This window comes from Carcharhinus amblyrhynchos, chromosome 2, assembly GCF_965287045.1.
Source record: "Carcharhinus amblyrhynchos chromosome 2, sCarAmb.v2.hapA, whole genome shotgun sequence".
In the NCBI taxonomy this organism is placed as follows: domain Eukaryota; kingdom Metazoa; phylum Chordata; class Chondrichthyes; order Carcharhiniformes; family Carcharhinidae; genus Carcharhinus; species Carcharhinus amblyrhynchos.
In genome coordinates, this window is record NC_137325.1 from 87,407,744 (window position 1) to 87,422,540 (window position 14,797).

The 14,797-nt window shown below is 44.2% G+C and overlaps 1 protein-coding gene across 1 annotated transcript in view; it reads left to right on the forward strand.

Moving 5' to 3' along the window:
* Window positions 1–546: 546 nt before the first annotated feature.
* The window catches only part of LOC145356289 (ATP-binding cassette sub-family A member 13-like), a 274,002-nt gene continuing 259,751 nt past the window's right edge, over window positions 547–14,797 (forward strand). The window contains exons 1-2 of the mRNA XM_080208858.1: window positions 547–721; window positions 838–931. Coding sequence (XP_080064984.1) covers window positions 653–721; window positions 838–931 — 163 coding nt within the window. The 5' untranslated portion in view covers window positions 547–652. The remainder of the gene's footprint in view (window positions 722–837; window positions 932–14,797) is intronic.

Below are 14,797 nucleotides of genomic sequence, written 5' to 3' on the forward strand. Positions count from 1 at the left end.
AGCACGCAAGAAACAACACTTTTCACTGTATCCAATGTGTGACGATAATAAATCAAATCTAATCAAATCGGGGCAAGCCAGGAAATTAAATTTTACTTAGGAGACAAAGAAAATATGTTCATATAAATATTAATTGTTAAATTACACACGAGGCTCAAAAAATGATCTTTAATGACATTTCCGGAATTAGAAGCACCTGTAAACTTTGCAGTACATTGTTTTGTGTGTTCCACCCGGTGAAATATTTTGCCCCATTTAATATTCACTCTGTGGGCACGTTGACGATTTAGTCATTTGATAAAGCCGTGTTCAGCAGGTTACTTTTCAAATCTTTACAACACCTGCTTATATATATGTAACTGATATCTTCTTTCTTCTTCTTGCTGTCATTTGAAAGAAACCACAATTTGAGGAAACAGGTTTTTACATTGTTGGAATACTGACAACTATTGTTGTAGGTGTATTGTTCCCAGTCGGGTTTTGCAACCTTTTCCCTCACCTCACCGCATTCCCGAGGACACCGGTTGTGAGAGAGGAGCTCTCTCCCTCTCAGTTACTTACACATCCCTCATCCTGTGGAAACCCACATCTCAGCCAGCGCCACAACAGTAACAGTTTTGCTGAGTGTTGTCTTTCAAGGCGGTTGGCCATTATGGCCAAGTTTGTTCGCCAGTTGTGCGTGTTGTTTTGGAAAAATTGCCTCTACCGTTTAAGGCAGCCGGTAACGTGTTCAGCTGGTTACTTTGACACTTTGAACTGCGCGAATTTCCTTCGGGCCATCGTTTCATGTACTGGGAACTTTTGTCTCTGAATGTTTCCTTCCTTCCTGCATTTTAGGTGCTGACCCTGTCTGAGATTATCTGGCCGTGTCTATTGTTTCTTATCCTGGTTGGTGTGAGAGTTCAACACCTTCCGCGTCAACGTGATAATTGTAAGTACCAGAATGTACCTGAGGAAAGGATTGTAATAAGATCAGCGTTTCTGCTGTGGGGTGTATTACTGAGCAAGAACATGTTGCAATTTGTTGCTGTGAATCCCATTGTCGGACTAATGCAGAGTTGATTTTGGACTCTCGTATCCTTACGATATTCTTAATCCGTCTGCGTCTTGTCCGACTGTAGCAGGGAGGTTTCCGTACATTGACAGTTTCTAGCGAAATTATAAACCATTCTGAATGCCATGTTGTCGTTTTGTTGAAAAATAGCGATGATATGAAATCTGAGCTGTGTCATATTAAATCAATCCAATTCAAGTGTTTGAATATACACTAGGAACAAATTCTGAAATTCCTCAATTCTGTATCAACCTCGTAAAACGGGATTCTCTTCCGATGTCTGCAGGAGCGGTTATATTGGCTGATATCTGACTATCGGATAATTAAGGTGTGATGAACGAAATGAATGAATAATCTTTAATCTGTCCCTTAATTAGAATATACGATTCATTTCGAGTGGAAGTTCGCCAATAAAATGAAATGATAGTGCACTTAATATGATCCTAATTTCCAAGGGTTTTGATGCTGCTTTAAACATTAGAGAAACAAAAGTTATCTGTCCGAATCAATCGCAGATTAAAAACCAGGAGAAGGCGAACTGCTGGGTGGGATGCATCCGAATCAACATCAGAGTTGGAAGCAGAAGTTGGGCGATAGGAAAATTTAAACTAAATACAAACATTCACTCTCTCCGTCACCCCAAACAGTACGAGCCGTGTGTACCATCTACAAGGTGAACGGCAATGTTCCTACGGCGGCAACTTACAAACCCACAGCCACTACCACCTCGAAGGATAAAGGCAGGAGATAGCTTAAGTTTAAAACTCATTTATTAATGTCACAAGTAGGCATTACATTAACACTGCAATGAAGTTGCTGTGAAAATCCCCTAGTTGCCACACTCTGACAGCTATCCAGGTACATTGAGGGGGAGTTTATCATGGCCAATGCACCTAACCAGCACATCTTTTGGACTGTGGGAAGAAACCGGAGCACCCGGAGGAAACCCATTCAGACATGGGGAGAATGTGCACACTCCACACAGTCAGTGGTCCAAGCCAGGAATAGAACCCAGATCCCTGGTGCTGTGTGGCAGCAGTGCTAACCACTGTGCCACCATGCCACCATCATCACCTGAAGATTCCCCTCCAAGTCACTCAGCATCTTGTTTTGGAAATATATCACCGTTCCTTTACTGTCGCTGGGTCAAAATACTGGAACTACTTCCTTAACAGCATTGTGAGTGTACCTTCACCTTAGGGACTGCAATGGTTCAAGAAGGCAGCTCACCGCCACCTTCTCAAGGGCAATGAGGGATGAGCAATAAATACTGGCCAGCCAGTGATCTCCACATTCTATAAATTAATTAAAAAATAGTGACCTTAAGATAACAAAAATGTTCAGCACTGACAGTTAACATCTCGGGCTATAATACTGAATAATGAGGCAAAAAGAACATTGAACCATAGAAGCTCTACAATGCATAAAGGGGCCATTTGGCCCATCAGGTCTGCATTGACTCTCCAAAACAGCATCCCACCCTACCTTGTTCCCGTAACCCCACACATTTACCATGGCTAACCCACCTAACCTACATATCTTTGGATAGTGGGAAGAAACAAAAGCACCCAAAGAAAACCCACACAGACACGGGGAGAACTCCAAACAGACAGTCACCCGAGGTTGGAATTAAACCCAGGTCACTGGTGCTGTGAAGCAGCTGTGCTAACCATTGTGCCACTATGCCATCCATGGGTTGATGCAGTAGCTGCTTTAACCAAGAATGACATATAGCTATAGAAAGAAGTGACATGAAATAGAAACATAATCTGTATAGATTGAACTAACAGATAAAACATCCATCAAGCAGATCTCTGGTGTCCTTCTATCAAGTGGGCAGAGCACATAAACCAAGCTGACAATGCTGCAAATAAAATCTTAAGATTTGTAAGGTGAAATTAAACCAAAAGCGACAAAACAGTCAAACTGGACAATAATAATTCAGATGTTCAGATGCTAAGCTGAGGTTTTTAGAAGAGTTCACTCACATGATTCAGGGTATAGTACAGACCACCAAACAGAAGAGAGGAAGTGGAGAGTGAAATATATGGACAAATATTTATTAAATGAGTAAAAACTAGTTGAAATTCTTAAGTTAACAAAGCACTTTTTTGACTCAATATGTAAGGTCCCTAACGATGTGTGATAAGAAGTCTCACAACATCAGGTTAAAGTCCAACAGGTTTATTTGGTATTGTGAGCTTTTGGAACTCTGTTCCTTCATCAGGTGGGTGGATGAAGGAGCAGCAGTCCGAAAGCTCGTGCTACCAAATAAACCTGTTGGACTTTAACCTGGTGTTGTGAGACTTCTTACTATGCCCACTCCAGTGCAACGCCGGCACCTCCACATCATAACAAAGTGGGAAGAACTACCACATTTAGTTGTGGGAAATGAACCAAGCGGAGAAGATAAGTAAACATGTAATGATCTCAATATAAAGTAGAAAGTAATATATTGGAAATACTCCAATGATGAAAAAATGAGGGAAGTATTGAGAACAAGGTATAGCAGTGGGCAATATCCAAAGGAGATACCAGAAAAAATATATTTTCTAAAGAAGGAATAAACTAGACAAAAATAGGATGCCATAGAATCACAGAATCATGGAAAGTAGAACATTGAGTTACGCTATTTGTTCCATTGAGTCTGTGACAACTTTTTTCAAGAATGATACTGCTGGCCCATTTCTTCTCCATTTTCCTGTATTTTTCCTCCTTCAAGAATGTATGCAATTTCCCTTTTGAATGCTGCTATTGAATTTGTATCCACCACTATATTGTGCCTCCAAATCCTAGATACTTGTATGGAAAAACTTTTCTCATTTTTCTTATTGTTTTGTCTTTCACCTTAAATCTGTGCTCTTTGGTTATCAACCCATCAGGCATTGGTTACAATCCTCTTTATCAATGCTGTCCAAACACTTCCAGATTTTAAACAGTTCTATAAAATTTCCTTTTAGCCTTTCTCCTCCAAGGAAAGCAAATAAACAAATCAAAGGCGTGGATAAAATTGGACCAAAAGAAATAGACAGCCTGACACCTTGGCAATACTCACTGGGGCATCCTGGCACTGCCAGCTGAGCATACTAACAATGCCCACAGGGAACTGGGCAATGAAGATGGGGTGGAGCTTGGAGGACCAAGGCCAAATGATAGGGGCAGGTGATGGGCTTGAAGGGCTGGGCTGGTCAAGGGTGAACGCTGTGCACTGTACAACTAGCAACCGATCTGTGCGTCGCTGGGGAGGGGGGGTGGAATTTGGCTGTGGAGCCCCACGATAGCATGGGGGTCATGCAGGAGGGGGAGGAATCAGAAGGCCTGTGCGGGGGCGTGGTCAGTTGGTCCATGTGGGGGCGCAATTGGCTGCAGAGGCCTGCAGTAGCAGGGAAGGCAGTGAATGATATCTGAGTATGTGCAATGGCACCCTCTGCTGCTATCTGCCAGCTTTCGGTGAGCTTAGGCCCTATCCCTTCCCCCTGCTGGCATGAAACAGATTTTCACTTTTTTCACAGAGTGAGGTGAGATTCCATTCATTCCTGCCCCAAAAAAATCATAATTCTCCTCTGTCTTGAAGCTTATTCGGTGAGTTGCTGAAAGTGTGAACTTTTAATGGAAGTGAACAAAACAAAGCTTCGAAATCTCAGTGAACAAGACAATGCACTCTATGGGTGGCTTCTTAAAAACATTTTTCAGAGTCAGGATCAGACCGAAAACCAGAGCAAAGCTTTCCAGCTCACAGAACAGTTTTCTTTCCCGATGCTAAACCCCTTAGATTAAAAAAACGTAGAACATAGGAACGTAAGAATTATGGTCAGAAATAGGCAAATTCAGCCCTTTGATCTTGCTCTGCCATTCAATCAGACTGTGGCTGATCTCTCCCTGGTCTCAAATCTGCCTCCCCACCTGTTCCACATATCCTCTTACACCCTTTTTTTATTAGAAATATATGGCTTTGCTTGAAACCATTCAACGATTAAGAGTCCACCGTGCTATGGAGCAGCGAGTTCCACAAATTCACCTCCCTCTGAGAGAAGTAGCTCCTCTTCATCTCAGTTTTAAATCTTGCATTTCTCAACCTATACCTGTAACCTCTTGTTCAAGTTTGCCGCATAAAAAGAAACATATGGTCAACATTTACTTTATACAACAAAGAAAACAACAAAGAACAACCCAGCACGGGAAACAGGCCCTTCGGCCCAACAAGCTCGCGCCGCCGCATCACCCTACACCTATTCTACCCTGCGTATCTACAAATAGAACCCCTGACTTAGCCAGATTCAGGGGAGAATAGTGTCAATTTGGTAAAACCAATCAGCCTAAGAGCACATCTTTGGGGTGTGGGAGGAAACCGGAGCGCCCGGAGGAAACCCACGCAACCACAGGGAGAATGCACAAACTCCCACAGACACAGGCCCAAATCCATGTATCTGCACAGCTAGCAGTGCTAGTCACCGAGCTGTTGCGGCGCCCGTCTACCGGTCCAGGATCAAGCACACACACCGACACGAAGTACTAGGCCACTCCCGGAACTTCCAAGAGCAGCCCACGCACGACCCACCGTGTGCATGCCCCTCATTTGACAACGAGGTGGACCTCCACCTGCGGAGTGAAAAGACAAAAACATTAATCACAAGCCTGCCTTTCCGGTGTCTCCCGAGGTTCTAACCCTTATTCAATAACCCCTACCATAACCCTCCATCCTCGTTTCACTCATGTGCCTATCTAACTGAACCTTAAACGAGTCCAACGTTCCCGCCTCCACCACCCCACTCGGTAGCGCGTTCCATACCCCCACTACTCTCTGCGTAAAGAACCTTCCTCTCATATCCAAATTATACCTCTCCCCCCTCACCCTTAAATCATGTCCTCTTGTATTCGTAACCAACCTAGGGAGCAGTCTCTCACTATTGACCCTGTCTATTCCCTTCAGTATCTTATATACCTCTATCATGTCACCCCTCAATCTCCGTCTTTCCAAAGAGAACAGTCCCAGTTTCTCCAACCTTTCCTCGTAACCCAACCCCTCCATGCCAGGCAACATCCTGGTAAACCTCCTCTGCACCCTTTCCAGAGCCTCCACGTCCTTCCGGTAGTAAGGTGACCAGAACTGGACGCAGTACTCCAAATGCGGTCTAACCAACGTTCTATACAACTGAAGCATTAGACGGCAGCTTTTAAACTCTATACCTCTTCCTATAAAGGCTAGCATTCCATAAGCCTTCCTGACAACATTCTCCACTTGTGTCACAACCTTCATGGATTTGTGAACCTGCACTCCCAGGTCCCTCTGTGTTTCTATACTCCTAATTTGTCTACCTTTAATCACATAGCTCCTCTCTACATTATTCCTTCCAAAATGCATCACCTCGCATTTGTCAGGATTAAATTCCATCTGCCACCTATCTGCCCAATGCACCAACCTATCTATATCCTGTTGTATCACCTGACATTCCACTTCAGTACCCGCCAACCCTGCCATCTTGGTGTCATCAGCAAACTTGCTGATCACACCACCTACGCTCTCTTCCAAGTCATTTATGTATACTACAAAGAGGAGAGGTCCCAGTACCGAGCCCTGCGGCACACCACTGGTCACTGGCCTCCAGCTGGACAAAGTCCCCTCCACAACTACCCTCTGTCTCCTATTGCCCAGCCAGTTCTCAATCCACCTAGCTACCTGACCCCGTATCCCATGCGCCTTAACCTTTTCTACCAGCCTACCATGAGGGACTTTGTCAAACGCCTTACTGAAATCCATATAGATGACATCAACGGCTTGCCCATCGTCAACCGTTTTTGTCACCTCCTCAAAGAATTCCACCAGATTCGTAAGGCAAGACCTCCCTCTAACAAAGCCATGTTGCGTATCCCCAATCAGACCGCAACGCTCCAAATGCTCATACATCCTACCCCTAAGTACTTTTTCCATTAATTTCCCTACCACCGATGTCAAACTCACCGGCCTATAATTCCCAGGGTTATCCCTACTACCTTTTTTGAACAGCAGTACCACATTTGCCACCCTCCAGTCTTCTGGGACCTCACCTGTGTCCAAAGAAGAGACAAAGATTTGCGCCAGAGGCCCAGCAATTTCATCTTTCACCTCCCTAAGCAGCCTGGGATAAATACCATCAGGCCCCGGAACTTTATCCGTCCTTACGCTACCTAAAAGCCCTAGCACTTCCTCCCTCGTAATAGATATTTCCTGCAGCTGATCCTCAGCTCCCTCTAACAGACCGTACAATTCCGAACCCCTCTCCTTCGTGAATACCGACGCAAGGTATTCATTCAGGAGCTCCCCCATTCCCTCCGACTCAATACATAACTCCCCACTTTTGTCCCTAAGAGGACCAATCAATTTATCAATCCCTTTTACGCCATCACTCTCATGGGACAGGACCTCATAGAGCCGGTGGGATTCACTACACAGAGGTCACGGTGCCATCTCCAAAGAGCAGTGCTGGGGCATTTTCTCACCCTCGGGGGCTATACTTATGCCTGTTCCCCTGGAGGCATTCCCTCGACTGTTTCTCCTTTGGCCAAACCTGCTGCGGACCTTGCCGCCATGATGTCATTTTGGCAAAGTACGAATATTTTGTGAGGAAGCATCACATTAATAATATTTAAATTCACGAAAATCTATTTAAATGAGGTTCTTGCCCCATGGATGTAAACCTCATGATGTTGCTGGGCAAGGAGTGGGGAAAATTGGGAAATGCGATCTCTTTGGAGAGAATCGTGTTTCCTGAGTCTCTCCAGATTTTCTGCTCATATTGTCATTCTCTTTGATAGTAAGCTCAGGCTGAAAGTCCCCCCCACCCCCTAACTGCATATCCCCCTCACAAATCAGACTGAAGGATAATGAAAGCTAATAGCTAAGAATTGAGAAGGACAGATAGAATAGAAATTTTAAACTTAGTGTTAAATAAGGTACAGAAGGAGAAATAAAGGTATGAGAGATTGAATTGAGAGAGGGAAAGAGAGTTCCCTACAGAATTTTGGAAAATCATTTGATATTGTTAACATTTTACTGACAACCAAAACCAGAAGAAATGAGACTCCATGCTTGTAATAGTTACGTTTCATTGCCAGAGAGATTGTTTGGCAATAATTAAGGTGTATTATGTTCTTGAAAGAGTATTTAGACTGAAGTGGACAAGTCTTAACTACTTCTAGTGACTTAATACAAAAACACAAGGGTCGGAACTCTGCCACCTGCCATGGATTTGGAGTGGGTGACAGTCTGACAATGGAAATCTCCGTAGACCCTGGGGGGGGGGGTGGTTTTCTGGTCTTGCTTGAGCGAGGCCGTAAAATCACAAAGAAATAGGAACAGGAATAATCCATATGGCACATCAAGCCTGCTTCATCATTTAATGGCTGGCCTTTGGCTTCAAATCCATTTCCCTTCCTACTCTCCATATTCCTTAACTCCCTGGGAAACCAAAAATCTTTCCATCTCAGCCTTAAATATATTCAGTGATGGAGCACCCACAACCCTATCCACTTTTTGCAGCACATTTCAAATGCCTTCTCAAGCTCAGGTATTCTACATCAACTAGTTCCCCTCTATCCACACCACTATTTACCCCCAAAAATCTCTAATACATTTGAGAAACAGGATTTCCCTTTAGTAAAACCATGTTAACTTCTTCTAGCCATACTATCCATTGCTAAATGCAATGTTAAGCTTTCCTTGAAAATAAGTTCCAGCATTTTTCCAATCATTGATGGGTAATTAGTCTGTAGTTCACTATTCTCTCTCTCCTTCCTTTGGTGTCACATTTGCCAACTTCTACTCTAATGGGATCATTCCTGAATCTACAGAATTTTGGAAAATCACTGCCAGCCCATGTACTAGCTCTGCAGTTATCTCTTCTTGAACCTTAGGATGTAGGAATTGGCTCTTCAGAATTTAGTCTCAAGTTTTTCCAATACTTGTAGGACCTGGGTGGGATTGTGGTCAGTGCAGACTCGATGGGCTGGATGGCCTCTTTCTGCACTGTAGGGTTTCTATGATTCTATGATTTTCCTCTGTTGGTATTCATTTCCTTCACCCCATATTATCATCTATTTCTGGTATTACACTGGTGTTTCCTACTGTGAAGACTGACACAAAGCAGTGAATTTTCCTGGGAATTGTGGTGGACGGGGGTGGGGGGGTGGGGTTGAACCATGCAATGGTTTGTTGACCTTGGGCAGAATTTTCCGGTTTTGGGGCAAGTGTGGCCAGAAAATCCCACCCAAAATAATTGCTCAATGTTTCTGTCATTTCCTCATTCCTGTGAAGGTTCTGCTTCAACCAATGCATACAAGCAGCTTTGACGAAGGGTCATCTGGACTCAAAATGTCAGCCCTTTTCTCTCCATACAGATGCTGCCAGACCTGCTGAGATTCTCCAGCATTTTCTCTTTTGGTTTCAAATTCCAGCACCTGCAGTAATTTGCTTTAAACTTAAATTTTATCTGTCCTTTCTCTTTTTACAGACTTACAATCTGTTTTTATGTTTCTGGCTAGCTTATTCTTGTAATTTATTTTTCTCTTTTATTAAACTTCTTATAGCCCTTAGATAAAATTGAAAATTAGGAAATTTATGCTAATTATGCAACAAAATGTGAGTAGACCACACTTAAAGTACTGTGTGCAGTTCTGATAGCCATTTTATAGAAAAAAAGATTTAGAGGCACTGGAGAAGGTGCAGAGAAGATTTATGTCATGAGTTTGAGGTTATTTATTAGTGTCATAAGTAGGCTTACATTAACATCATGAAGTTCTTTGGGAATTTTTTTTATCTAAAGAGCAGTGGGAATGTGGAGCTTGACGTTTTAGGAGAAACTAAACAAGCGTGGCCAGAATCCTCCCCAAAAAATTCTAAGTGAAAAATTTGTGTCAGAACTCTGGAATGATTCGTGCTGATTTTTTCAGTGAGAGTTCAGAGAAGAATCTTCCATACTGTACACTGCAGAGTGTGAATATCGTTAAACTTCATGGGGGCGAGGCCTATTCCGGCTGGAGAGGCTGAAATCAGCTTGCTGAGCAGGCTATTGCGCAAGCGCCAATCTGCCAGTGCCAAGATTGGCACAAGTGCAGTGGCCCCACACTGGCGGCCTCCCGATTGCTGGCCAGCTCAATCGCCGGCCAGCCTGCGACCCCTGCAAAGTGGGTTCTCTGACCCCCCCCGCCCCGGCCAATTGCTGGCCCCTGACCATTCCGGGCCCAGCCCCAACACCCCCACCCCCATCTTCCAGCATGCTGTGATCTCCAGCCCCACCCCTCACCGACAGTTACGCTCCCTGACCAAATCCCCACCCCGCAGTGCCAGTCTCCCAGCAGGCTAACAGTTCCGCCCTCCTGACCACCTGTCCATTCCAATCACTGGCCTTCTTCCTTTTCTCACCGATCCATATGTAGAGTGGCAGCAGGGACCCCCACTGATGGCCCCATAGGCCCTACCCCCTAGCCCCCATATGCTCCTTGGCACTACTGCATGTCTGACGCACAGTTCCAAGGTGCCCCCTAGGCATTGGCACTTTGCCTCTTGGGCAGTGCTGGGGGCACAGGCTGGCATTGCCACAGTGCCAATGCCCAGGGGGAGCCATCCCCCACTGCCCAACCTTCTGGGGGAGCTCCGATTGGCCCCCCTACTCTCCAGCGGGGTTGGACTGCTAGTTCCCTGTTAGTGGGGAGCTACTCTAAACCCTGCTGGAGTGAACCACTCTGATGGGGGAGAGAGACTTGCGGGCCCGAGAGGCTTCAGTCCCGGGCCCGTTAATCACATTTAAAATATATTTAAACAAGTATTTAGATTATTCCTGCACCTTCCCGCCGATTTCTGGTGTGGAGCAGACACCGCCAGAAAGCTGGCACTGGGACAGTAACCTGGGCAAGAATCCTGCACATCGCCTGCCGCGTGATTTTCCCATCCCACTGTGTTAAAAATTAGAGCAGCAGGACAGGAGAGTCACAGCCCATATTTGGAAGAAATGAATACAGGATAGGATAAAGGTTTAGATGAAGAAACACAGGAGATCATTCATAAACACCAGCATGGACTGCTTGGGCAGAATAGCCTCTTTCTGCACCATATATCCTATGTATTTAATCTAGGTGTGATATAGAGATAAAAGAGTTAAAAATATCAATGGTAACATTTCAAGCAAATAAGACCACTAAGGATGCAAACAAACTACATGGCTAATTTCCTGAGGACACCAGGTTTAAGTCCAACTGATTTTTTTGATAGTAAACTCACAAGCTTTCGAGGTTTCCCTCTTCGTCAAGTGAATGGAGAGTTCTGGCCTCAGGCAGAGCATATAAAGCATAGACAGTTTAGAGATTACTGATTAGAATGCGAATCTTTACACCTAACCTGCTGTTCAAGTCCTAAAGTGGCCGACAATGTGAGTGGAAGGAGCACTGATCACAGGTTAAAGAGATGTGTCACAGTAAAAAGTCTGACAACGCCAGGTTTAAGTCCAACTGATCACATCTCTTTAACCTGTGATCAGTGCTCCTTCCACTCACATTGTCGGCCACTTTAGGACTTGAACAGCAGGTTAGGTGTAAAGATTCGCATTCTAATCAGTAATATGTAAACTGTCTGTGCTTTATATGCTCTGCCTGAGGCCAGAACTCTCCATTCACCTGACGAAGGGACAAACCTGAAAGCTTGTGAGTTTACTATCAAATAAATCGGTTGGACTTAAACCTGGTGTTGTCAGACTTTTTACTGTTTACCCCAGTCCAACGCTGGCATATCCACATCATAATTTCCTGAGGGACAGACCACAAGAGAAAAGTATATAATACTTTATATAGTATATAATACTATATAAATACATTTATATAGAAGCTTCATCAGGTCATACTTGCAATATGGAGCCAGTTTCCTAGCTCTGTCCATTTTCCCAGAAGAAGGGTGTTGAGTGGTGGGACTACTCACCACCAATTGTCAGAGGCCGATTGATATTTTCCAGTTGGCCTCCAGATTCCCCCAGATGATGAAACAGTGCAGCTACCTGGATGCAGCCCAGCAGCATATTGGGGGACCAGTTCTTCAGGCTTGCTTGGACGCCATCCCTTGCCTGAGTGGCTGGGTTCAGTTCCAGCCACAAACTGTCCTATGAAAGGGTAACTTCACCCTCACCCTCCCCTCTCCTCCACCCTCTCTTCTCCACCCTCCCATCTTCTACACCCTCCCCTCTCCTACACTGTGGCTCAGCTTTTGGATGCATTTTTAAATTTTGTAGTTCAGCACGTTAGAGAAAGGGTGTCTGTGTTTCGAACTGCCTGCTCCATCACTTTCCTGCCATGGCATCTTGCTGCTGCTTTCAAGCTGGCTACCTGCCATCTTTAATTGAATGGTGAACCCGTCTTCTGGCCGTTAATTTGCCAATTATGGGACATTCCATGATGGCTGATATTATGAGGATCTACACTAGTTGGAGAAGCCAAAATTAAGAGAGAATCTTTCCTTGCAGAGGGAGTGAGTTTTTGACTTAGTCCAGAATCAACACTCCTTCCCACCACAGTGGATAGTGCACAATGGGTAGCCACGTGGCACAGTGGTTAGTACTTCTGTCTCACAGCTCCAGGGATGTGGGTTTGATTCCTGGCTTGGGTCACTGTCTGTGTGGAATCTGCATATTTTCCCTGCATCTGTGTGGGCTTCCTCATGGTGCTCTGAGAGACGTGCTGGTTAGATGCATTGGCTACGCTAAATTCTTTTTCAGTGTACCCAAACAGGTGCCGGAGTGTGGCGCCTGGGGGATTTTCACAGTAACTTCATTGCAGTGTTAATGTAAGCATACTTGTGGCACTAATGAATAAACTTTAAACTTTAAAATATAAGTGGTCCAGCTATCCCCATTGATATGTGTACAAACATTCAGCACCTGTTTAACAATGTGATTGGCATTAGACTGTAACAATAGCGAGGGGGATTGAATATAAAAGTAGGGAGGTCTTGCTGCCGCTGTATAGGGCATTGGTGAGGCCGCAGCTGGAGTACTGTGTGCAGTTTTGGGCGCCGCACCTGCGCAAGGATATTTTGGCCCTGGAGGGAGTGCAGAGGAGGTTTACTAGGCTGATACCGGAGTTGAGGGGATTGAGCTATGAGGAGAGGCTGAATAAACTAGGCTTGTACTCGTTAGAGTTTAGAAGAATGAGGGGAGATCTCATTGAGACGTATAAGATGATGAATGGGATGGATAGGATAGAGGTGGAGAGACTCTTCCCGCTCAAAAAAGACAGTAGGACTAGGGGGCACAGCCTCAAGATAAAGGGGAGGCGGTTTAGAACGGAGTTGAGGAGGAACTTCTTCACTCAAAGGGTGGTGAATCTCTGGAATTCTCTGCCCGTTGAAGTGGTGGAGGCTGCCTCACTAAATATTTTTAAGAAGCGGGTTGATGGGTTCTTGATAAGAGAGGGGATTAAGGGTTATGGGGAGAGGGCGGGAAAGTGGAACTGAGCCACAACAGATCAGCCATGATCTTATTGAATTGCGGGGCAGGCTCGAAGGGCTAGATGGCCTACTCCTGCTCCTATTTCTTATGTTCTTATGTTCTTAATGGTTATTGACAGTCATTAATATTGATTGCTCCTGACACTTGATTTTCTGATCTCATTTGAGCTCAATGGCGCGTCAATCCTGCAGGGAAACCCTGCCTCTGGTATAAGGAAAAGTGACCATGAAGCTGTTTGATTGTTGCTAAAACCTAATTGCTTTATTAATTTCATCTAGAAAAAAAAGCCAGCACTTCTGAACTGACTACTGATTATGTAACTCCAATGCTCCATATGTGATTCCACTAACATGGTGGGTAAACTAGACAAGCATTTGAGGGAGAAGAAAATAGATGATTATGATAGTAAATTTAGATGAGCGGAGGCTTGAGAGGAGCATAAACTCCAGGATGGACTAGCTGAATCAAATGGCCTGTTTCTGTAACCAATATCTTATATAATCCTCTGGTTCTTATATGACCCCTGAAGAAGCTGCTCAATTGTATTAAATTGTCAACCAAATTCAGTTGTTAAAGAAATCTGACCTCCACCTTCTCGGAGTAACCAGGGAAGGGAATACATATTGTCCATTCTTTGGAATGAATAAAGAAAAATAAAGTGTATGTAGCACATATCATTGACACATTTAGGGGGAGGATCAATGCCTGTTTGAGGGAAAAGGAAATAAGGAGACGCTGGAGTAAGGTGAGAAGAGGCAATTTGTGCAGTATTTATGTATTGAGTATAAACACCAGCATAATCTGTTGAACTAAATAATTTGTTTCCGTAATTTTTTTCGAATCATCAGCATTTGATGAAGAACTGTGGATCCTTTTATAATTTACATGTGTGGAGTAACAAACCTTTTGCAGTATAGTAATGTTTATCAGATCTAATTAAATCATTGTATTGTGTGTTTCCAAAACATCAACACAACTGCTCTATACTGACTAATACCTGTGATGGTGTCCCTTTAGCAAACTGAATTGTAGCTCTGTGTAAGAATGATTTGGTTTTTTCATCCTTGCTCCATGTAATACACAAGAAACGCTGTGATCTTAACCGTGTATCAGATTATCGGCCTCAGATATGGTCTGTGGAGCCTAAAATCTCCTCAGAAGGCAGAATGAAAATTAAACAAGAGAAAGGCGTGGGGAGATGGCTTTGAGTTTCCACAGCCTCTGACTAAAATTAACATTTTCCAACCAATCCCTTCCGTTTGACAGCAAAAGCCGCAGT